This window comes from Caloenas nicobarica, chromosome 2 (genome assembly GCF_036013445.1).
Source record: "Caloenas nicobarica isolate bCalNic1 chromosome 2, bCalNic1.hap1, whole genome shotgun sequence".
NCBI lineage: Eukaryota > Metazoa > Chordata > Aves > Columbiformes > Columbidae > Caloenas > Caloenas nicobarica.
In genome coordinates, this window is record NC_088246.1 from 5,635,356 (window position 1) to 5,660,465 (window position 25,110).

General features: G+C 46.2%; 2 protein-coding genes across 2 annotated transcripts in view; one reads left to right on the forward strand and one right to left on the reverse strand.

Annotated features, from left to right (window-relative positions):
- The window catches only part of DLEC1 (DLEC1 cilia and flagella associated protein), a 42,784-nt gene extending 33,818 nt beyond the window's left edge, over positions 1 to 8,966 (forward strand). Inside the window, exons 31-38 of the mRNA XM_065627648.1 lie at positions 859 to 981; positions 1,745 to 1,839; positions 1,928 to 2,012; positions 2,662 to 2,862; positions 3,739 to 3,900; positions 5,342 to 5,495; positions 6,112 to 6,232; positions 8,565 to 8,966. Of these exons, the coding sequence (XP_065483720.1) occupies positions 859 to 981; positions 1,745 to 1,839; positions 1,928 to 2,012; positions 2,662 to 2,862; positions 3,739 to 3,900; positions 5,342 to 5,495; positions 6,112 to 6,232; positions 8,565 to 8,688 (1,065 nt within the window). The 3' untranslated portion in view covers positions 8,689 to 8,966. The remainder of the gene's footprint in view (positions 1 to 858; positions 982 to 1,744; positions 1,840 to 1,927; positions 2,013 to 2,661; positions 2,863 to 3,738; positions 3,901 to 5,341; positions 5,496 to 6,111; positions 6,233 to 8,564) is intronic.
- ACAA1 (acetyl-CoA acyltransferase 1) lies at positions 8,863 to 24,086 on the reverse strand. Its single transcript, XM_065627649.1, has 12 exons — positions 23,855 to 24,086; positions 22,070 to 22,163; positions 21,731 to 21,788; positions 20,855 to 20,934; positions 19,874 to 19,916; positions 17,272 to 17,370; positions 16,777 to 16,857; positions 14,664 to 14,854; positions 14,386 to 14,565; positions 13,396 to 13,451; positions 12,108 to 12,253; positions 8,863 to 11,200 (listed from the first exon to the last, which is right to left on the reverse strand). Exons 1-12 carry the CDS (start codon positions 24,065 to 24,067, stop codon positions 11,125 to 11,127), a joined length of 1,317 nt encoding a protein of 438 aa, XP_065483721.1. The 5' UTR covers positions 24,068 to 24,086; the 3' UTR covers positions 8,863 to 11,124.
- Between the last annotated feature and the right edge of the window lie 1,024 nt (positions 24,087 to 25,110).

Sequence of the window (25,110 nt, forward strand, 5' to 3'; positions counted from 1 at the left end):
CGTGAGCAGGGACATCTTCACCCAGATCAGGTTGCTCAGAGCCCCGTCCAGCCTGGTCTGGGATGTCTCCAGGAATGGGGCATCCACCACCTCCCTGGCCAACCTGGGCCAGGGTTTCACCACCCTCAGGTGGCTGGTCCAGCAGGTCCCCACATCTCACTCTGTGATCACATGAAGCGGGGGAGTTTGCCTCTGTAGAGCACTAAGCTGAGAGCAGAATGTACCACGTGACCCTCAAGCTTTCAAATTTGACGTGAATTGGCTCTGCAGGGAGATGGCAAAGGTTTTTCTGCAGCAATAGCAGGATTTAATCATAACGTGTGTAATGCACCTAAAGAAAACAGAATCTATTCAACCTGTAAGTCCCAGAAAATCCACTGTAGCTGGCTAGTGCATTTGATTACATTCCCTGCTGTCATGTAGAATAAAAAAATAGCCAAGAGTAAACTGAACTGTAAAATAACCTTAATTCACATTTGTAACTCTTCAAAAAATGTTTCTTGTATCTGTGAGTGCTGTCAGTTGTGAGAGAATCATCTGAATTAGCCATGGAGTAAGAGTGGGCAGAACTGTGTATTTTTAAAAACAAACAAACAGGTATGTACATGTGTTTGTGTACTTAAGGAGTAGGTCTGTGACTGCGTTGATGCTAAAGAGTGGCTACACTGATATTTGCGCCTGAAATAATTAAGCCAGTTTTGTTGTCACGTGTTGTCATTTTAGCGCAAGCCCAAGCGTGGCCCATCCCCAGGAGGCTTCATGCTGCTTCTGCAACTCTGTTTTAGCAGCTGAGCGCTGAGGATGCTTGTGCAATCTCATCAGCTCCTGCCCTGCCAAACAGTTGTGTCTCCGCTGCAGGTGGTTCCAGGAGGTGGCAGCATCTTCGTTTCCATCTCCTTCACCCCTGGCGTCCTGCCAGAGGCTGTGCCCGAGGTGCAGTGCGAAGGGTTTGTGCTGGGTTTCATGAGCCTAGACAACGAGGTAAGGTGACTATCAGTAAAGATAGCTAGAAAAGAATCGTTTCCCTTCCTGTGATTTATGCACAGGCCGCTGTGTACCTGGCCAGTCTGTAAAAACAGTCCTGTACGTCTTTCCTGAACGAGGGTTGTTCATTTGTTGCATTCACCTTTGAGCTTGGAAGCGATCTGGGGCGGGAATGTCACCGTCGTCTTGCATTGTCTGGTGCAGCAGACCCCAGACAAAAGCCCCGGATTTGAAACGCTATCACAACATCAGGATTTATTGATAACAATGGTTAACAATGGGCCCGAGACTCGGGACTGCTGAGTTCTGTTCCTGGCTCTGCATCCACCTTCCTGTGTGAATTTGGACAGCGTATCTCTCCTCGGGGAAACTTCCTCTTCAACAACTGCAAGTGCAGCTCACAGGCTAATGTGAGGCTTGGATGATGTTTTATGAATTGCTCTGTGATTCCCTGACATGAATCATTGCAAAGGTGCAAGGTGTAATGAATGAATGATAATAGAATATTTAATAAAAGCATCCCTAATGTTCCTGACTCCCAGAGGAAGAAATATCTGTGTCTGTGTTAACCGCAGCCATTCAGAGTTCAACTACTACTTTGCTTTTGCTGTTCTTTGCATGTTCCCATCATGTCTTAAAAACACGCAACACATTGCCAAGCAGAATCCTATTTTGGCTAACAGCCTTTCAGGCTACAAGTAGGATTTCAGGTTTTGGTGCTATCAGTTTATACGTCATTTCTGGTTTTGTTTATTGTCAGCTTGCAAAGACAGTGCCGAACAAACTGCATCGCAGGGACGGCTATGACATTCCACCGTTACGAGTAGACTTGCAAGGTTTTGTTATACATGCTCGGTAAGTATCGTCACACGACAACTGTTACACTCGCAGAACAAGCTGATGTGAAGGGCAGGATTCCGACCAGCTCTGGTTCTTTACGCAGGTTAAAAGTAGACATGGATCACGATGGAGGAATGGTGTTTCATTCGATGGCAAGTGATCTTGTACCAGACCAGTCTCTGTTAGGAGTAAGTATTTCCCACCGTGATGTATTCAGCTGGTTTGTGTTGCTGTGCTGCTGGGAGAACTCAGAGCTGTATGCACGTGGTTTGTTTTTAAAATGCATCTTTATCACCAGTAGCCTCATGTGGCAATTTTCCATATTGCTTGTAACAAGATGGGGAAAACAAAAGGACTACAAGTACTTATTAGCCAGGATAAGCAAAGCTGAGCTCAGACAATGTCTATTTTATATCATAGAATCATATAACTGGCTTGGAAAAGACCTTTAAGATTATCAAGTCCAACCATTAACCTGGCAATTCCAAGTCCACCACTGAACTATGTGTCTTTCTCTTTCTTCGTAGAGGAGTTTTTAAGTAGAAAAATAAGTGCTTATTTTCAGGACAGGAAGCTTTGGTAGCAGAATGAGTCACTTAGAGCAGCGTGGTCAGTTTCTGTGACTCTTGACATTCAAAGACTTCTAAACTTTATTACATTATTCATATTCTGATTTTTTTACTCACAAAATTTTGAAAAAAAAATATACGTAGAAAATACTGTGGTGTTTTGGGGTAAAGTCCTTCAGATCCCTGGTGGTGCTGAATGACCAGACAGACTAACGCAAACGTCTCAGGGGAGTTAAAACTAACCGGTTTGGAATCATTTCTCCTCCAGGTTTTGACAGATTCGGTAATGACTCAGAGTTTGAAACTCATCAATTGCACTAAGGTTCCTCTGTACTTCAGGCTCCTTCTGTCAACGCCTTTCAGCCTTTCCAGCACAGATCCCAAAATGAGCACCAAAACATCCCACAGCAAGAATGAGGAAAAGGAACAGCAGCCACAACTTGTACTTTATCCACAGCAAAACATGCTGGTAGGCTCAAAAATAATAATCCTGTGCCAGAATAGACAGTTTAGTAATTGGGGTGTTAGTGTGGCCCAGATGAGCCACAAGAAAAACACAACCAGGATAGAAATCTTCCTATTTCAGGGGAAATAGTGGTGTATTAGCAGATGCTCATTGCTGCAGTTTTGTCTGCTATGTTGCTGGTACGAAATATTTTTCTCCAGTGGCTCTGATGTGCTTTTCTCAGCAATTCTGACCTGTTGCAAACTCCTGCAGAAAACCCTGTGGTTTTTCCAGCTTACCTAAATCAATAGTCATATATATGTTGGACAAATTAAAAGATTTCCAAAGACTGCAGTACCTCATTTCCTCAAATGAGATGCAGGCAGCACACACAGAAAAAAAAATGGTTAATTTTGGGTATACAAAAATGACACTAAAGGAAACGAAGTCCTGGAGTCAAGAATCAGCGAAGGTGCAAAGAACGAGTAACAGCTGCATTTTTGAAGTGTGCTTCTCATTCTTCAGTGTTCATTTTGACATACAGACACACACATCTTAAAGGAAGAAAGAAGACACATATGTTTAAGGCAGCTTTGGGAATATGGTATTTGTAACTTTGGGAATTTAGAACCTTTGTTTTGCTGGAGGCTGTTTCTCCCCTGTGGTTCAGAGATCAGCTGTGCACCTTTACACTACACCTCTGTGTACTGGATTCATAGGAAATAGCTGTGTTTTTTCTTTAATTCTAATGCTTTGTTCCAGTGGGAATTTGGTTGCTGGCAGACACCTTTGGGCTCCAGTAGGAAAATGTGCGCCCGGGCCTTTGAGCAGTGTTTATTTTGGATTTCCTGCACACGGTGTCGTCTTATGTGACGGTCATCTGAGTTCCTCTTCCCACAGGTGAAAGTGTCGTTCCACGCAACCCCGGAGTTACTTACATATCAACATTTGCCAGACACCCAGCTGCTTCCCGGAGTCCAAGTGCTCCAGTGTGAGAACGGAGAGAGAAAGCTGAAGTTTAATCAAAATCTGGTCATTGAACATACTAACTGCACTACCCAGGTAAGATCAGAAGGAGATCTCTGGGCCCTGAGACAGGGCTGTGTTTTATCAGCACCTTTGACTTGGAATGAATGTCCCGTAGGATTTACTCAGCTTTGAAATACATCCACCTCTAGAGTAAATGGCGTCATCCAGTTAAAGTGAATGGCTGCAGATTTAATAGAATCATAGAATCATTTTGGTTGGAAGAAACGCTCAAGATCATAGAGTCCAACCATTAAACCAACACTGGCGCTAAACCATGTCCCTAAGAACCTCATCTATGCATCTTTTAAACCCCTCCAGGGATGATGATTCCACCACTGCCCTGGGCAGCCTGTTCCAATGCCCAACAACCCTTTCCAGGAAGAATGTTTTCCTAATATCCAATTTAAACCTCCCCTGGCGCAACTTGAGGCCACTTCCTCTCATCCTATCACTTGTTACTTGGGAGAAGAGACCAACCCCCTCCATGCTCCAAGCTCCTTTCAGGCAGTTCAGAGATCAGAAGGTCTCCCCTCAGCTCCTGTTCTCCAGCTGAACCTCCCAGCTCCCTCAGCCGCTCCCATCACACTTGTGCTCCAGCCCCTTCCCCAGCTCCATTCCCTTCTCTCAACTCGCTCCAGCACCTCAAGGCCTTTCTTGTGGTGAGGATTTTCTAAAGGTGAGAGGTCACCGTTGCAGGTTTCTCTCAGCTGGACAGAGCGGCGTTGGGTCAGCGCCCTGCTGCTCGTAGCCCAGCTCTTTGCAGAGCACAATGACCTGGGTGATACGGCTCCATCGAAGGGCAGCAGCCACAGCGTGACCCTCAATGTCCTTCTGAGATGTAGGACCAGGACTGTCCCGCACGAGTCACCAGCCATGGCCTCCTGCAGCGCCCAGCGCTTCTTGAGTCCCCTCATCTCTAACTCTTGTGCTGGCGTCACAGCCCACACACGTTTACAGACTGATCTCTTCCAGATGGAAAGCTGTAAACCCCCCCAAACCTTCAGCAGTTCCAGTACGCTGCAGGAATTCTTTTTTTTTCATACCAGGTATTTCTGAGGAGTGATCTGTGTAAGATCCAAGCACCATCTCTAAAATACAGTCGATTTAATAATAATCTTGGGCAATCTGCACAAATCGAATGACTCACAGTGGGCCATATACAGCCCTAAGGGACGAAGAGATGCTGTAATGTCTGCATCTCCTCAGAAAACCTTAATAACAGAATGTTCACTCTGTGTTACTTCATCAAGACCACAGCATCAGCTTTGAAAACCTATCCCAAAACCATAAAACAAGCAACAACTTAATTCACTCAAAGCTGTAGAAAGGGGAATTGATTATTACAAAAGAACACAGAACAACAGCTCTTCATTCAGTGCTTGAGGTAAGAATGATCCAGCTATAGCAGATATTATGAAAGACACACAAAAATGATGTGGAGTTTGGTTTTTTTCCTCCTTTTCCTCTTTTGCAGCTGGTCCCGGTGACTGCGTACCTCACTGTTCCAGTGCTGGAGCTCTCTTGCTGCACAGTTGATTTCAAGACCTGCTTTGTGGCACAGACCAAGACCAAACACGTCTTCCTGCATAACAGGAGTGGCTGCAGGAGCTACTGGACTGCTTTGCTGGGTATTCTGGGTTTGCAACTGGATTTCCTTGTTGTATACTCACTGTTCAGTGCTTTTATGTACTAAGACTGCACTCACTCAATATATAGCCAATATGTGATGATGTTGGCTGCAAACATATCAGATCTGCTTCTGTTCTCACTTATCTGGGCTTTTTCTCTTTTCTCTCATCTTTTCTCCCGTCTTATCGCTCGTCTTTTCCTCTCTTTTTACATCAGCGTATCTTTACTGCTTTCAGCAGTTACTCCAGACTTAACCAAAAGATCGAATCACGACCCTCACAAGTCGTGGGTATCCTTTGCTCATTCATAATTCAACCCTAAGAGGCAACGAGAAGCAGCAGCTCCTCGAGAGTTCGGTTTGAGCTTGTGCCTAACGACATTAACAACAGATGGGCTGCAAAGGAAAGAAGATCAGGGGCTTATTATTTTGACACGGAGGCTATTGATCACCCTCCTTGATGAAAACAGAAACTGGCCACATGCACAGAAAGCCTCTGACAGTGCAAGACGTGATTTATTAGTTGGCTGGCAAGGAAGGGCATAGTTTTGAGCGCAACACGCCACACACAAAGGGCCTTGTATTGCTTTTTTTGATATTTGCTTCTTTCACTGCAGATGAACAGGAAAGGCAAAACGACCTGGAAATATTTTCTATCTCCCCTACTACTGGGATTTTGGAGGCACGTGAAGGGGATAAGCCTACCACAGAGATTTTGCAGATCAGCTTTACTGCAAGGTACGGTTATTATAGCGGGACTGAAATCTTCCTGTTATTCCCTGTCAAGCCCAGACTTGGGATGTGAGTGGCCACTGAAAGCAAAGAGCAATTGCCACTGAAAGCGAAGAGCAATTCTGCTCCGTTCTTGCATTCCCAGCCTGCTCGTTTTGCTTCTCACACTTGCCAATCCTGGGCTCCCAGCTGGTACATTTTCCACATAACCATGTTCCCCACACTGCTCCTTTGTATGAGATTTCTTTTGGAACTGGCACCCAGAATTTCAGACTTTAGATTTAGCCACTCAAAATCACACTGCTCTATGTACCACTGGATAAAATCCCTTTCTTTAGGGCAGCGTCGTCAACAGAGGACAAGTCTCAGGCCTGTAGCTCAGTGCAGAGGCTGATAAAACAGTTAAGTCCTTTATGCAACCAGCACTTTACTAGGACAGAGGAAGAAATGTGTCTGGAGTAGCTCAGAATTCCAGTAAAGCATCTGTTTGTCATGCAGGAAAGTGCAATGTCTTCTGCAGCCAGTCTCGGGGATCCTTCATTATTTTTTATGTGGCTTCTCTCTAAAACTTTTTGAATTTCTTTCCTTCCCTACGTGCATTCAGAGTACCTCCTGATGAAGTAAACAGAGCAAAATGTTATTTTAATGCCATGATACAATTTGTTTTACCCTTGCTTAGCCTGGTGCAGTGTTTAGCATAACGGTCATGTCGATGTTTGAGAAAGGAAAAAAAAAAAAAACCAATGTATTTTTGTTGCCTCTAGTCCAAAGGTTTTCTACACAACAAAGATAATGTGAGCTGCAGGCAAATGACAGCAAAGAACAGAAGGGAGCGGATGACAATGACCTTGTCCTATAAACATCTAATATTGTTCTAATTATGTTTATGGAGATCTTATCGTAAGCTTTTGTCGAGGTTAGAAAGAGAAGTGACCTAAAACCTTTAATTTCTTTGCTCTAATTAGAGAGCTACAACTCCTATTAGAAAACTCAGCTTCCGAGAAAATAATTTGTAATGGAAGTTGGCACAAGGTGCCAGAAAGTTGAAGACAAGTCTACCCCAGTGGTTGCAGTGAACTCTGAATGCTGCCGACAGGGAAGTTTCAAACTCCAGGTGACACGTTACTGTCCCAACTTCGGGCTCCCTGGAACTGGCCCTGAGATCCTGATTGCTGGAGCCACTGAAATCTCAGCGGGACGAAGCCTCGAGCAGCTGCCAGAGAGTCCTCACTGTCTTAAATTTTTCTGGAGTTCTTGTGAATATGGCCAAAAGGGCTGCTTTTTATGTGACAACAGAGACACTAATTATTGTGCCTGGAAGCGAAGATGTTGCTGTAGAGCAGCCAGCTCGGCTTTTCAGCTCCAGACGAAGAATTCCCGACACAGCAGAGCTCAGGAGCAGCATGGCATTAATCAATAATTATGTACAAGGTGTGAGGTGATTTTAATTATTCACCTGCTGAAATCAGTGATCTTCCTGCAGGGGAATTTTGTTATGGGAAGGAAAAACTCCAAGTTGTCTGGCAGAACGGGCTGTTGCCTCAGGCCTTTGTGACAGACGCAGAGAAGCTCTTCAGATGAGCAGTCTCAGGAGCACTGGGGAGCATCAGCCTTGGGCAAATCCTGCTGTAAGACTTGCACTTGGCGCAAAACTACACCTGGTGTAAACTTTTTGATGTTCACTTACAATCTGGACTCCACTGGCTGCCCTGTGTCTTGGGAGCTGGTTGGAAACTTTTCAGTTTCGAACTTTGTCTGTCACAGGGATGGATTTTCACATGACGGCAGCAACGGCACCTGCTGCCCGCTAGCAGAGCTTCATTTTATTTAACTACCCTGTTTCCCTGAAAATGAGACAGGGTCTTATATTAATTTTTTCTCCAGAAGATGCTTACATTTTTACATGTATAGCTGCCTGGACACTATTTAAATTGACTTTTTTTTATTAACTGTAACTAGGGATCATTTTTGTCATATTTCAAGCATCCTCAAAAATCCCGAAAAATCATACTAGGGCTTATTTACGGGGTAGGTCTTATTTTTGGGGAAACAGGGTAAAATAGAATTTCACAAGATACTCAAGCTCTTCTTTCCAACACAAATAATCCAGTGTCTTTACTGGACCATTCTCTTCAAACATCCTGACATGACACCATGAAGCGAGATTGTCACCCACAGACTCAACACCACCATTACAGACCAGTGCTTGTGACTGGGAGCAGTTCAGGTCTCAGGGCACCATGTTCCCCTTTTTCCTCCACAAAGTTAACTAATCTCACCCTTAAACCCAGATTTGCGTCTAGGTGTAACTGAACTGTGTTTTCCCTCTGCATCTTAGGAGCGACACGGAATATGAAACCACCGTGACTGTTACTGGAATGCTGGGGGAGAAGCCTTGCAAGCTACAGATCCAGGGACGAGGAACATACAACGAAAAGTATGAAGACCTGTATTTAATTTAAGCAAGACCATGTGGGACATGCCAAGGTAACGTGTTGGATGCAGATGTGCCATCAGTTGAGCCTGGATTTTCACCTGCTTCAGTTGTTTTAATATGGACTGGAATTTTAGTGGAATGAAATTTTAAGTTATGAAGACAAAAAGCTCATGGTATTTTAAAGAAAACAGTCATAATCTCACTTTCTGCTATTCCTTTTATTGCTGTGACAAGTTTACCATTACCCACAGAACCGGGCTCTGCAAAATAATCATTTTTAAATTGCAAAGCAGCTCTGGTAACAGGCCAAACCCTTTTGCACATCACAGTGTACCTCAAATTACAATTAAAAACTGTTTGTACCTTAAAAAGCAGCTTTTGTTTTGCCTTGTTTGATGCTAAAATGGACATTGACATGTAATAAAAGTAAGAATTAGGGAATAGGGCAGTGTTCCCCTGGCTGTTTTCTCAGTGCTTTACGTGAAAAGGGGAAGAGTCAATTTTCCCTGGACTCCTTGGAAAATTACCAACCTGTGTGTTGAATCATTGAATCGTATTGAGAACATCCCCTTCAGCCACAGAGGGAGGATCCCTTCTTCCTTTTAATTCTTCCTTCCCACAAGGTTCCCATTTACTCACACTTCTCTTTAAATGTTTTTAGTATTACTTGAGCTAAAGGTCACTGAAATTCCCACTTCTGAGCCTGTTAAGTTTCCCACTCCCACCATATAAAAGGTTTTTGTTGGAGGCAGCGTGTGTGGGGAGGAGAGGGCTGCAATCCCCACTAGGGGAGAACCAACAACACACGATAGCTGCCTCCTGCCTAGTTTAAAAGACTCAAACTCATTTAATACACAGGAACCTCAGTGTTAAAAAGGGCTCTTAAGAGATGCTAATTCCTCTCTGCCCCTTTTAATGTAATATTTTCTGCATGTGTGATTGCTGAGTGAGACAGGCTACGGGACAAGAAGTTGAGAATATAAAAAAGCACAGGACAGGGTGAGAGTGGGGGTTGTTCAGCTAGGGAAGAGAAGGCTCCAGGGAGACCGCACAGCAGCCATCCAGTACCTACAGGGGACCTACAGGAGAGCTGGCAAAAGTCTTTTCACAAGGGTGTGGGGTGATAGGACAAGGAGTAATGGCTTTAAACTGAAAGAGGTAGATTTAGATGTGATATAAGGAAAAAATTCTTCACCAGGAGGGTGGTGAGAGCCTGGCCCAGGTTGGCTAGAGAGGTGGTGGATGCCCCATCCCTGGAGACATCCCAGGCCAGGCTGGACGGGGCTCTGAGCAACCTGAGCTGGTGCAGATGTCCCTGCTCATGGCAGGGGGGGCACTGGATGGGCTTTGAAGGTCCCTTCCAACCCAAATCATTCTCTGGTCTCTCTGCAGCTAATCATAACCTTTAACAATCATCATAAAAAGAGCAGAAACATATTGCAATAATCTAGTTGTATTATTAAGTGCAAAAATAAGAGCCAGGACAAGGAACTTGAGGCTGTGTTACAAATTTAAACTTTTCTAACGTCAGAGACAATGAGTACATTTCTTTTTCAAGCCATTAGCTCTGAGTTTCAGTGATCTGATGATTCCTCATAAGAGGAAGAACAAATAAGGGAGAATTTTACCACATGATTTTGCTGATGTTCATGTAGTGCCTGCAGGAAGAATAATGCTGAAACCTGTTTTATGTTGGGTAAGTAAATATTAGTAAGCAGAAGCTTGGCCTCTAAGTTAGAGTCACACGAGCTGATAATCAGAAATATATTATGAAAGACAGAATTGCCGTTTTCCAATTCCTGGCTTCTAGCAAATCACCAAAACCTTTCTATTCAAGTACCTCAACAGTTTGTTAGCTCCTGAGTAAATTACTTCCTAATCCTTCCAGCTTCAGGGCAGCTCCGTTACAAGTAGAAAGATAAAACATCCAGCACAGGGACAATTTAAGGCACAGCCGACTTATGACTGGGACAGGACAGACACAGCCGTAAAGGTGTTGAGTCTTTGCGCTGCTTTCAGAACAAGCTGTTCTAGAACTCTTGCAAGACGGTGAAAGCTTTTTAAGGAAACTCTGGAAAAGCCTTTTCACGTGCATCATTTTCATGGTGAGCAACCATTTTAGACAACCTGTCATATAAAAATACCATACCATGAACTATGTCTCTCTGAAAATATTCACAGAATAAAGGGAGCGATTAAATTAGAAATATTCATTCGTAATCACCACACAAGGGCCTGTAGTTGAACTTCAGCTGAACTTATTTATCTTCCCAGGTCAGGACATCATTTGCCAGTTTTGCATTTTCCCACCCGCCTAGTAGATCTGTACGATTTTTTTCTACCTTGCAATTTGTGCCTAAAATTTGTAGATCTAGTAATGAATCCCTGAACCACTTGATTTCACAGTGCAAATCACTTTCTATCACTAGAGAAGGCAGAGAATGAGCTGTTGCGCTGGGGTTCAGTTCCCTGGGTACTCGAACACTGCGGCAGCGCCCATGCCAGTGCCAATGCACATCGATACGACCCCGTACGCTCTGAAATGAAAAAAACCACATAGAACTAAGACAGATCAGGTTTAGATCACCTGGGGGGAAAAAACAAAATACAATAAATGTGAGCTACCCACTGTGTCACCGAGATTCTAACTCTGGAGCAGCACCCTGGAGATGTCGCAGGGTGGTGTTTGCAGAGCACGTGGACACACGTTTCTCACTCTGATGCTTTCTGGACCAGAAGCAGCTCCTTGGCCACCACCAGCAGTGAGGTCAAGGTAAGAACTGCTTTGGTTCAGATGGGCTGAGGAAGAATCTCTTCCCTTCCCACCTCCTACCCCTGCCTTTTGCGTGGCTTCGGTGTGTGCAAGTTCGAGGTAAATTTGGATAGTCAGGTGATGTGCAGTAGGATTTGTGGGAAAACAGAGTGCAAAGCCTGATTTCAGAGCAAATTCTTCCACTTCGAGATTTTTAATGTTTTTTTTTTTTTTTTTTCCGATCTGCTTGGCATTTAATAGCTCGTGATCACTGTCACCCTTCCCTCTAGGCCAGGGCACAGCTCGTCCTAAGGTGCAGTGCAGGGCCACGGGATGCGCCAGTGCCAAAGGCAGCAGTGACAGAGCCAGCAGCAGCCACCGGGTTTCTTCCACATGTCAGGAAGACCCCAAAGTCCTGCGACCGAGCTGCCACAAAGCCCGAGGCAGCCGAGCCTTGCAAAGCCACCGTGATGCCACTGCTCTAATGCTGCACGGTAGAGAAGTCGCCACCACCACTCTGTGCTCAGGTCCAGCAAGATGTTACATGACCCTCCACAACGAGAAACCACCGGGAATTCATCTTCAAAGCCACTAATGGGATGGAGAAAGCTCAACCCAAACAGACGGCTCCTTCTGGGCCTAACTCACCTACATTTAAGGCATTAAGGCTCACACTGTTCCTCTGCACTCACCTTTTCCCTCTGCGCTTCAATTCATTGAGCAAAGTGACAACTTGACGAGCACCAGTACAGCCCAGCGGGTGCCCCAGTGCGATCGCTCCTCCCAGGGGGTTGACCTTCTCCACGGGAATGCCCAGCTTTTCAACGCAGTACACGGCCTGGAACAACAGGCAGAGGGAACGGTTTCATGGACATGCTCTGGACCCCGTTAGTTCTCAGCTATAGAGGGCTAAGAGGAGCACGGGGACAACTGATGATCTTGTCCATAAAGAGGGACAGCAAACCACCACTTTTTAGGAGGGCATGGAGTGATAGGACAAGGAGTAATGGCTTTTAACTGAAAGATGGTAGATTTAGATGAGATATAAGGAAGAAATTCTTCACCATGAGCGTGGTTAAACACTGTCCCAAGTTGCCCAGAGAGGTGGTGGATGAACCATCCCTGGAGACATCCCAGGCCAGGCTGGACGGGGCTCTGAGCAACCTGAGCTGGTGAAGATGTCCCTGCTCATGGCAGGGGTGGCACTGGATGAGCTTTGAAGGTCCCTTCCAACCCAAACCATTCTCTGGTCTCTCTCCAGTTAATCACAACCTTTAACTAACAATCATCATAAAAAGAACAGAAACATATTGCAAGAACCCTGTTGTATTGTTAAGTGCAAAAATGCCAGGACAAAGAACTTGAGTCTGTGTTACAAATTCAAACTTTTCTAACATGTCGGAGACAATGAGTATATTTCTTTTTCAGGCAGCTCTAGCAGCTTCAAAAGTTTAATGCTTAAAATGAATTTAGCTCAATTATGTTTGTTGTTACACAAAATCCACATTGTTGTGTCAGTTCAGAGACCCAACTCCAGCCAGACCTGTGGAACCACGTTACAAATCCAAAGCACACACAGTGAGCTAAGCCCATCGACTTCATCTCAAACTGAGCCCAGGTACTTCTGACAGGCACGTCAGAGATTTGTGGAAGACACAGTGGTGAAGTTTCTACTTGGATCTCCAAATTAGTGAGTGCAACACATTCACCCTGACACCGCCCGATAACGAATTACAGCCCTTTTGAAACAGATTTTGCAAGTTGGCGTGAGGCCACAATAGCAAAAATCGCATTCTGATTCAGTGGACATATTTTTCTGTTTGTTGGGGGTTTTTTTTGGTTTATGCCCTGCTTATTTTTATTTAAAGGAAAAAGAGTCGGCGTATGTTACTAACATTTGGGTGAAGATGTGATATGTGGAACAAGCTCAAATCTTAATTTGGAGACCAAACTGAAATATCAAACAGGATGATCACTCACCTGGCTTGCAAAGGCTTCATTAATTTCATATATATCAATGTCATTCAGAGTCAGACCTATGGTTCAGAAAAGTCAGGATTTAAAAGGAGATATTTTTGCCTTATGACTATATCAAAGAGAATAAGTCACTTAAAGCCTCCCTTGATGAATTCTAGTTCTATTCTAGCTCTGCTCCACTGGTGACAGTAAGAGGGGACCCCGGCTCCATGTGGGGTGTCTATACTTGTAAAACATGTTTATGTACCATGTCTAAACACCACAAAACATCACAGTTTATGGTCACTGAGTTTGCCAAGTTTCCTTAGATTAGATGTGATTTCTTTGCAGAGGGATTAAAGGTTGAAGGATATTTCGAGACTAAAAGATAAAACTATAGGTGAGCATGATAGGTGGACTCAACAATAATCACCAGCTATAAAAGCTGTTTAACCTGACATGATAAGAACCCTGAGGAAAGTGTGTTCCACTGGTCAGATGCCAAAATTGTAATGAAAATAACAAATAAGCAAACAAACAAACAAAAACCCAAACCAAAAGGAAATGAAACAAACCAACCAACAAGAACAAAACCAACCAAACCCCACACAAAACACCCTCAAAACAAAGCCAAACCACAAAACTAACAAATAAAAACAAAACAAAAACCAACCAAAAAACCCCACAAAAAATACATAAAACCACCCCCGTCACAGGCTGGTCACATTAAGGAAGAAAAACCAGCACTAAATGAACACAAAATCACTTGTCACTTGTTGTTTGTTGAGACTGCACAGGGATTTAATCCTGAGCTTCTCCAAGGTGAGCGAATGACAATTTATACATGAGCACAGGTGAAGAGTATTATAATAATCCCAGCTGGGATCTTTGAAATTCCAAATCTTAAGTTCACTGTTCCTATGGCTGACAGCCACACGTGCTTTAATAACAGAATCTCAAATTGCAGCCCACAGGGTCTGATTTGCCATCATACAAACAACGAGCGGTCCTTACCCGCCTTGTCCAGGGCCGCGGGGATGGCGTAGGCCGGGCCGATGCCCATGACGTCGGGCGGGACTCCGACCACGGCGAAGGACCTGAGCACCCCCAGCACCGGGAGCCCCAGCTGTGCCGCTTTGGAGCGTTTTGCCAGGAGAACAGCGGCTGCTCCATCACTGACCTGGCTGGCATTGCCTGTTGGAAGAGATTTGTTAACACCTTTTTTGCCTAAAGACGTTTAGGACGAGGCAGATAAACCACCGGAACGACACAAACGTAACGCTGGAGCTGACCTGCTGTGGTGCTACCGTCCTCTTTGAAGGCAGGTTTCAGCTTCGCCAAGCCTTCCAGGGTCGTGGACGGCCTGATCCCTTCATCTTGGTGCACGGTGATTGTTTTTTGGTTGCCTTCGTTATCTACAACAGTGGTGGTCACTGGAACGATCTCAGTTTTAAACAGTCCGATCTGCTGAGCTTTTGCTGCTCTGTTAGAGAAGAGTATGAGAGGTTAAAACATTCTGAAGTGCAAGAGCGAATGTAAAGGAAACCAGTCAGTAGGAGAATGAACTAAGGTGTGACGTGGTAAACTGGTACATCATCACTGAGCAGTGGATGACAAGACAGCAAATGCTTATTTCCTTTCATGGGAAGACAACCTTCTTAAATCTACATCACGGGAAATATGTCACTGACAGTATGGGCATTTCACTCCAAAGCCGGGTCACGGGATCACCCGCTTCTGAGCGAGATCCTCGTTCTGTTCCCATCAGCACCTTTGTGACCTGTCTGGCCTGTTTTACTTTGTTTCTCTGTTGTGTTCTCTGTTCTTATTCTGTGACCGACCAAGCACCACCAGCCCACAGCGTGAAGCTGTGCTTGTCCAGGGGTGCAGTCACATCGCAACTGTAAGAAAATCAATGATTCCTGATATTCCAACATCAATTATTATTTATGAGTTTAAACAGGGCAAGTGGGCTAAGCCTCCACGTAACGCTAATTATTTCTGACAAGGTAAGGAATGGCTAAAGTTTCCCTCATTCTAGATTTTGTCCTTCTAAAGACAAGCTGAGCTTCAGACCACAGGCTTTGGGTATAATCTTCTGGCATTTAAATGTAACTTTTCAACCCAAAATGATTGCAATTTATGTTGCATAGTTCAGTGCGACTACGTGGAAGGGAATCATTGAATTAAGCAGTAAATGTGCGGTGAAAACGGGGTCTGGTCCCTGGGACAGCAGCATTAGCAATAGGGAACAACTGACATGACCAGACGGATCAAAGCAAGCAGAATGCAATTAGCTAAATTAAAATTAGCTCAGAGCACACAGTTTTAATCTTTCATATCAACAAGGTATTTAAAAACCTCCACAGCAGAGCTGACTTAGAAGATTTACCTTCCAGCAGCAGAGTACCCTTTAAAGGGATTACAGATCAGAGACTGAAAGCTTGTTTTAACTTCTCAGCACTTTACAGTCTTACTAATAAAATGTAAATATTTCATCCTCCCAGGTAAGCGAGAGTTAGAGTGGAGCGCTGAAGGACAGATCAGCAACTCCGCAGACATCCTGAGACCGCAGCCAGAAAATCGCCCCTTTCCTCACGTGCAAGGATTGCGCTCACATACCCTCTGGCGTTATCAGCCCCGTGTCAGTGAGAAAGGCTGGCACACCGAGTTCCCCAGAATCAGCGCCAGAATTTAAAGGTTAACTGGCCTGTGCAGTGGCTTCCTGTATTAGATAAATAATTGGACCGGGGCGATGCTTTAACAGAGCTCTGAAAGTCTGTTTTAACTCTTTGATAGCAGCAATTTTAATATATCACCTGCCACTGGAGTTGCCACTACAGCCCCGTGGATTCCAGGGGTCCGTTGACTTTGGCAGTGATTTAACCTCAGAGGAAGGTTACAAGAGGTAGAACTGGACTCGCTTGGAGCCAAACACCTGCAGCCACTCTTCTCATAAGCTCAGCAGTTCTCTAGGAACAGCCACTTTGAAATATTCCAGTTTAGGAAAGGTTCCTGCTGCCACCAGTGCCACGGTCAGTTTGAAATGATACTGAGCCAAAGGCAGGATGAAAATACTGCCTCGCAGTTCAGGAACCTTCCGGAGGTTGTGTCCTTTGGGTGCTGAAAAGCACAGGGCACCCACTGCTCAAGGCTCGTGTGCCCAGAGATTCGTGCACAAGATTATTCACACAATTCCCAGCTCTGGACTCGGGTTTCCTTATCACAGAACCCAGGACAGGCACTGACCTTCGCTCTGACCGGCTCAAGCTGCTTCACTCACTCTTAAGGTTTGAAAGGCAACACAAATGATGCGCTTAACCACTCTGGGCAAGTAGCGATGTGTTTTCTAGCTGCATTTATTCCTTAACTAAAAGGTTTGGGAAAAAAAAAAAAGGCATTTACTTTTGTTGGGAAGCCAAGGCGAAGGCATCTTGCTTCTTTCGGGAAACTCCAAACTTCTCTGCCACGTTTTCGGAGGTAATTCTGGGGAAAAAAACCATCACGGAATTAATGTAATGACTCATCTCATGGAGCTGCCGTTGGCTTCTACAAAGACAACGCAAGGTGTGAGCAGTGGCTCCGGTCTCAAAACAAACTGCTGCCTTCTCAGCCTAGAACTGCTTGGCAGAAGCAGATATTGAATCAAATTCAGAACCAAAATGAGGTTCAAAATTAACTCTCAACTTTTTGCTCATTAAGCTTAAGACATAAGACAAGAAAATCCTTATCAGAGTCACTGACCTTCCTCCATTTCACATAATTAATCCTCTACCACAACCACGGAGGATGGCGACACACGCAGATCCAAGCTCAGCACATTTGGATTGATTTGAAACAGTCCCTGAGGAGACAGATCAGCTGGAAAACCCTTAAACTTTGGGAAGAGGAGACACTTACCCCATAGGAATGAGACAATCTCGAGCTTTGCTGTTCTCCATCATACTGGAACTGATATCACCAGGGTTATTGGCATTTCTGAGGGACATCGTTTCCACACTAAACACAAGAAAAATTTAACTTTGCTACCAGTGCTTTCATACTCTATTTGTGGTAATTGCTCAATTAAGATTGATCAAAACTCAGTATCTTGACAACATGTTTTCCTATTACCCTACAGAAACACAGCGAATAATTAAGAATGGGCTGAGGCAGTAGCTCTTCAGTCATCAGTATAAGAATTACCACGAAATGAAAACAGATTGCTGGATTAAACTGGTCTGTGTTTCACTAAGAACAGGATACCAATGCCAACAGTTAATTTCTCTTGCTTCCACAGCTCGGAAGGAATCACTAAAGATTCTGGCACTTTTGTCCCGAAACATAACAAAAAACCTAAGGTCCTAGGGCTGAAGCTCTCAGCAGATTGTCAACAGCCATAAAAATGCCAGTTACAGCTTAAGAACTGGTTGGCAGCATAATAATTATTACGCAAACCATGATACCATTTGTATTTCGCAACACAAAGAATTTAAAATGCAGATCCCAGAGGCTGCGCTCTCTCACCTACAAATGAGTTGCCAGATTGACAATATCCAGTTTTACTGCATAAATACAGAGCGTCGCTTACGACTAGTGAGCTTTTGTAAAGTCAGTCTAGACTGTGAAGCCTGTGATGGGAAAAGGGTTTGAATTTCACTCTGCACCACACAAATACACTCATGAAGAGTAAATAATGAAGAAACTATTCAGGAAAATGCAAGACAAGCAGAAAATACGTCTTCCCTGAGCAGCTTATAGGAAGCACTATCAGCAGTGTAAAATAACTCCAGGACACTGCACTACTTGAGTTCAGCCACAGCTGCTCCCTAAAGGAGGTTTTAGCTAAGAGCAAACCACAGCTACAGCTTTTTGTGTTCTTGTTCAGTGTCTCCACCTACAGAGTGAGACCTCTCACGGGGAGAGCACGACTTGGGATAAGCCCAGCTCACAAATGCTATTTGTAATGTATGGATCTGATGTCTTCAGGGAGGATCTCTGCAGAGTAGAGGCCAGAAAACTTCCCGCCGTGCCATAGAAGTGAGAGACCTTATTGCAGACTTTCCATACTTAATAGGGGCCTGTAAGAAAGATGGGGACGGACTTTTTAGCAGGGCCTGTTGTGAGAGGACAAGGGTGATGGTTTTAAACTAAAGGAGGGGAGATTCAGGCTGGACATGAGGAAGAAATTTTTGACACTGAGGGTGGTGAAACACTGGCCCAGGTTTCCCAGAGAGGTGGTGGATGAACCATCCCTGGAGACATCCCAGGCCAGGCTGGACGGGGCTCTGAGCAACCTGAGCTGGTGAAGATGTCCCTGCTCACGGCAGGGGTGGCACTGGATGAGCTTTGAAGGTCCCTTCCAACCCAAGCTACACTGTGATTCTATGAAAAGCGGTGGCTTGCATGTCCAAAGGTGCAAAGGCCGGATCCCAAACCCTTTGAGCCTGTCAGTACCTTTAAGCGTCTAATTTTGGCGCACACTGACAAGGAACTTCTTGAAAAGAGCGTGTTAAAGTGATCAAGTGAAAAGCATCATGAGCTCAAGCACAAGCATTGCTGTGAACACCAAGTGCTCACCCTACCTCAGAGGAACGTGCCTGTTTTCTGAGCTGTTTATTTCACAGCAGTCTGAGAAAGGCGTTCTCAGCATCACATCTTGCTCAAGGAGGTATGTGCAGGTGTTGAGAAGTTGTAAATATAAATATTATACCTAAGGGCTACTGGATGACTGTGTACAGTAATAATTCAAGAAAGATTTAAGAGTTACCAAGGTAAAGAAAAAGAGAAACCAAATATTTTAGCCTCAGGATTACTGAATACTTTTTTTAAAATTCATCCTTCTGAAGCAAATGTGTATGTGGTCACAAGTATTTCTCCAAAGCCAACGTAATATTTACATAATCCTCTAAAAAACAAACACTTCTCATGATGTTAGGACTGAAGCAAAGAACAGCATGCCCATCCACTGCAGAAAAACATCTCTCAGTCTGTAGAACAGTTAGTAGCATGGGCAGGACATTAATTTCTTTATCCAAGATAGCTCCTGGTCTTCTAAGACACCAGTTAATCAGAAGTCCGTTAAAAAGCTAATTATGGCAGGGCTCTCTCAGGCTGCTAGAGCTCTGCACACAAGTGCTGACCCTAATAAAACATGCTTTTCGCATGTTTGTAAGAGACACTCAGCCTCTTACTGCAACCCCAGCAGACAGATCACCAAAACCAAAACTTCCAGGGGAGTTAAAGGATTTTAAAGCTCCCTCCGTCAGACCCTGAAAGATGACCCGATCTTCTGTGAAAGTACTCGGCAGCCTCTGGAAATACATGAATTGCATCTGCAACCACCACTTAAATTCAGGTCCTAATTTCAGAGTTTATCCACCCATTTGTCAAACAAGGACAGCATCTATTTCCTCACGGGGGGACACAGATCTGGATGGAAGGGGTTTCTAATTCCTCACACGAGGGCTATCGCAGAGGGACTGAGCGTTGCCTCAGCAAGCGCCACGAAAACCTTTCTTACCCACAGGCCAAGCCGATGTCATACGATCCATTTCGGATGCCACCTGTAAGAGCAGCACAGAAACATTCTTACTGTCATGAGGAGCAAAAGCACTTCCAGCCCAGCTGCGGTTTCCCGAATGCCTGAGGCACCCGCTGCAGCTGAAAGGGGCGTTCCCACCACCATCCCGCCTGCCCCAACGTGAGCATGTCAAGGAGCTGGTGGGGCTGAAGACCAACCATGACCTGATGTGCAACCAGAGGGGACAGCAGGGACCCTTAGAGATGCTGCTGATAGAATCATAGAATCATTTCAGTTAGATAGACCTTCAGGATAATCGAGTCCAACCATAACCTAACTTAACCCTAGCACTAAACCATGTCCCTAAGAACCTTGTCTAAACGCCTTTTAAACCCCTCCAGGGATGGTGACTCCACCACTGCCCTGGGCAGCCTGTTCCAATGCCTGACAACCCTTTCTGTGAAGAGTTTTTTCCTAATATCCAATCTAAACCTCCCCTGGTGCAACTTGAGGCCATTTTCTCTTGTCCTATCACTTGCTACCTGGGAGAAGAGACCAACCCCCTCTGTTCTACAACCTCCTTTCAGGTAGATGTGTAAGTGATGGTAGAACTCATCCTCAGAGAACCAAGTTACTTCTCTGGGGGCAAAAGCACCCACTCAAGGATACAAATATTCAGCCAACAATACACTGAAAATTCCTGATGGCAGAAGACATTATAAAATCATACAATAGTCTGGGTTGGAAGGGACCTGTAAAGCTCATCTAGTCCAACCCCTGCCAAGAGCAGGGACATCTTCACCAGCTCAGGTTGCTCAGAGCCCCGTCCAGCCTGGCCTGGGATGTCTCCAGGGATGGTGCATGCACCACCTCTCTGGGCAACCTGGGCCAGTGTTTTCACTGCTCAGAGAGATTTGAGGGCAGGAGAAACAAGCACTTGGGGTGGGGAGAGCATTGACTCTGAGTGCCCATCACACTTACCAGCTATATTGATAATGGCCTGCAGCCCGGAGGAGCACTGCCGGTTCACGCTCGAGCACGGCACCGTCTCTGGAATGCCACTAGAAAATAAAACAGTGTTGGCAAAGACTCAGCGATGAAAAATGCACAGCAAACTAAACCTCTAAAGAGAGTGTTAAGCCACTCGATTAAACTTTAACCCTCAAGTTCGAGACAGATTCCTTGACATATTTGTTGACCCATTTGGTCCTGCACCAAGAGAAAGCAAAGTTCATAGATAATTTCCAAACTTGATTTGCAAGTGGCTCTAAGTGCTGTTTCCCCACAGATCTGTGTTCAGAAGGTCCTCTGTAAGCAGGGCCCTCCAGAAATACTGAAAAGCTCTATGATATTCATAATTTCTGGTGGGCTGCATCTGCACCTCTCCAAAGTGGTGGTTGTACACTGATTTATAGAAGCACCTGGCAATAGACACTGACTGAAATATTTGGAAGCTGGGATCCAGTTCAATATAAACCACCAACCACAACACTGGAGAACGAACAGAAAGACCCGAGACAACTCCACAGTTTCAGGCCCACGCAGAGCAGAAAAGCGCAGCCCTGCAGAGCGGAGAAGCAGCAGGAACAGCTGGGAGCCCATGAAAAAAGGTTCAACACAGGCAGCCCAAGCAGATTAATCAGCCCCGCCTCTGTCTCCCTGTCCTTTAACAACAGGGTTCTCCTAACCCAGGCACAGTTCTCCAAATGCACGATCAAAGCCTAATTTCTAGGCAAAAGGTGCTTTGCTGTAACTTCTTAGGAGCGCGTGAGCCTTGTCACAACCTCTGACCCATTGCTGCTCCGTAGCCAAGGCCCAAGAAGAGGAGGAAGAACCTCGATGTGCTCCAGAGTTTACCTTAGAAACTGCGCGACTCTTGCAATCAAAGCACCAGCTCCAGGCTGCAGCACATTTCCTGAGTGCAAAGACATGATTTCAGTCAATCGGTTGCATTTCCCTCGCTGAGCTGCTGCGGGCGTCGAGGGGACGTGAACATCACCACAGCTCGGTACCGCCTGGCACACAGATCAGAGCCCAACCACCCGACAGAACAGTCAGGAATATTGGTTTCATAAACCTACCACTACGCACCAACCCCATGATATTTGCAAATATCCCATGGGAGACCAGGAGCAGCTGGTCCCAGAGAACTATCCAGCCCAGGAGTTTCAGGTTGGACAGAGGTTGTTCACTCACCCACACAGATGTCTCCCAGGACCTCAGGACGAAGATTGACATCTTGAAGGACAGCTGTCATCACTGCCGACAGCAGTTCATCAGGTGTAGTGTCCTAAAAGCACAGGAGATGAGCCAGCAGGACTAGAGAAGTGATTGTGCCACTGTACTGGGCACTGGTGAGGCCTCACCTTGAATCCTGTGTTCAGTTTTGGGCATGATTTTTATCCTGGATATCTATCAAGCACTGTAACACACACTGGTTTCTTACCTAGCTTGGTTTTATATGAGGACGCTTTGTGGGGCCTTCAAAGCCAAACAACTACGGCGAGTTATGCCGCAAGAGTTCACGAGTGGAGCCTGCAAATTAATTTTGTGAAAGAAATGCGAGCGACCCCTCCACTGGTGGGGAAGCACTGGGGGTGTGACAAAACCTGTTCTGAAGGATGGCAGGTAACTTATAACCTTTGGGGCCAACTGGCACTGAGTTCTTGCCTCAGTCAGGGCCCCAGGACTCTGCACTGCCATCCAGCGAGGAAGAGCCGCTCCAGGAGAAGGGTGGCAGGCCCATGCCAAGCACCATCTGTACCCGAGCAACCGAGGGAGATGCTGCTTTTCTAGGTGGTCGCTCTGACCACAGCACAGAAAGGTAGCACAGGGTAGACAAACCTCAGTCTTTGAGGGGAGCCAGGAAACTTATTGGCAGCTTCTTGGAGATGCTGGTGGTCCTGCTGCACCGGGGACACATACCCCTCAGCAACAAAACCATCAGAAAATTACAGAGTGGTTGGGGTTGGAAGGGACCTCTGGAGATCATCCAGTCCAACCCACCTGCTAACGCAGGGTCACCAGAGCAGATCACACAGGAATGTGTCCAGGTGGGTTTGAATGTCTCCAGAGAAGGAGACTCCACAGCCTCTCTGGGCAGCCTGTTCCAGGGCTCTGGCACCTCAAAGGAAAGAAGTTTCTCCTCATATTCAGCTGGAACCTCCTGTGTTTCAGTCTGTGCCCGTTGCCCCTCATCCTGTTGTTGGGCACCACTGAACAGAGTCTGGTCCATCCTCTTGACACCCGCCCTGAGATATTTATCAGCATAAATCAGATCCCCTCTCAACTTCTCTTCTCCAGCTGAACAGCCCCAGCTCTCTCAGTCTCTCCTCATAAGAAAGATGTTTCAAACCCCTCATCTTCATAGCCTCCGCTGGACTCTCTCCAGTAATTCCTTATCCTTCTTAAACTGGGGAGCCCAGAACTGGCCACAGTGCTCCAGGTGCGGCCTCAGCAGGGCAGAAAAGTCTGGTGGTGTCTCTTTGGGTGCTTTAAAGCAGAAGGGGGCAGGGAGCAGGCCCGGGGGGGCTCAAAACCTGGCTGTGCGGAGGGGGGGCAGGCAGGGGGTCCCCACCTGAGGCAGGGCAGGGCCAGGGGGTCAATGCCTGAGGGGGGATCAATACCTGAGGGGGGGTCAATGCCTGAGGAGGGGGGATCAATACCTGAGGGGTGTCAATGCCTGAGGAGGGGGGATCAATACCTGAGGGGTGTCAATGCCTGAGGAGGGGGGGTCAATGCCTGAGGGAAGATCAATACATGAGGGGGAATCAATGCCTGAGGGAGGGATCAATGCCCGAGGTGGGGTCAATACCTGAGGGAAGATCAATACATGAGGGGGATCAATGCCTGAGGGAGGGATCAATGCCTCAGCAACCCGACCCAGCACCCTGAGAGAGCTCAGCAATCGGCGGGCAGGACTCGCAGCTCCCCGGGAGGAGCAGCGGGACGGGCGGGCAGGACCCCCCGCCGGGGCCGTACCTTGAAGGCGCCTCGCTTGGCGCGGCCGATGGCCGTTCTCCGCCCGTGCACAACCACCACATCGTCCGGGCTGGCGGCCCGCGGCGCGGCCCCGCCGTGGCTGCCGCAGGGCGCGGCCCGGAGCCCGGTCCCTGTCCCCGGGGAGGGGCCGGTGAGGTGCCCCAGCACCAGCTGCACCCGCCGCGTCGCCGCACCGCCCGGCGCCGCCGCCATCTTGTCACCGCCGCCTCGGGGGGCGGGACGGCGTGGGACACGCGCGCTCATTTGCATGTCTCCACCCACTCATTTACATGGCTCCACCCACCCCGGGGTGGCCACGCCCCCACGCTAAACCCGGGGGTTGGCTCCCTGGACAGAGAGGGCAATAAATAATTAAAAGAAAGACGTAAAAACAAACTAACAAACCCAACCCAACGAAACGCCCAATTAAAAACAAATAACTATTAAAATCAATAAGTTAAAAAGAGAAATAAAAAAATGTCAAGGAGGGGGGAAAAAAAAGGGGAGAAGGGGGAAAAAAAAGGGAGAAGGGGGGGAAAAGGGGGAAGGAAAATAAAGAGTAGAAATAAAAAAAAGCAAAGAAAAAGTTTCCTTTAGAAAATCTTAAAAACAAATAAATAAATAAATAGAAATTGAAACGAAACAAAATTTTTAAAATGTAAAAACCAGTGCATTTAGAGCATTTGAACAACACGGGACAGCAGGACAAAGGGACACACGGAGCCGTGGGGGGCGAGAACTGCGCAGGTTCATTATTTCGAGTCAAACCCACGAACCGTCACCTCCATCCCCACCTTGTCACCCCCCCGGGTCACCATGTCCCCAGCCCCACACAACCGCTGCTACTGGGACCTGTCCTACTGGGAAGGGACTATACTGGGGGGACAGACAATGTCCTATTCCCCAGAAAAAAATAATTTCTCAATGGGTCCATGATGATGTGACAAGCAGGGAAAGCCACCGGGACCGCAACAGTCAAAATAAAATTAAAAACAACACCACCACCACCACCACTTTACAGGGGATAACTTTACATTCTCGTAGTTTCATTCTGTACATCAGGACACTGCAAGGGCTTTAACAAAATAAAAAGGCAAAGGCACCTGAGGAGCGAGTGGCACATACATATGTACACACACACGTACATCATACACACACACGTATGTACACACACACACACGAGCCACATCCATCCATGGGAGGATTTGGGTGTTTTGGGGCAGCTGGGAGCCCTGTTTTGCTCTCAAGGCTTTGGA

Excerpts from the sequence above, each read along its gene's own strand:
- ACAA1 (XM_065627649.1), bottom strand. The coding sequence starts at position 24,067 with ATGGCGGCGGCGCCGGGCGGTGCGGCGACGCGGCGGGTGCAGCTGGTG. Across the intron at positions 16,858-17,271 it reads GATTGTCTCATTCCTATGGG|AATTACCTCCGAAAACGTGG; the intron begins GTAAGTGTCTCC and ends TTTTTTCCCCAG. Across the intron at positions 14,566-14,663 it reads GGACGGTAGCACCACAGCAG|GCAATGCCAGCCAGGTCAGT; the intron begins GTCAGCTCCAGC and ends CTCTTCCAACAG.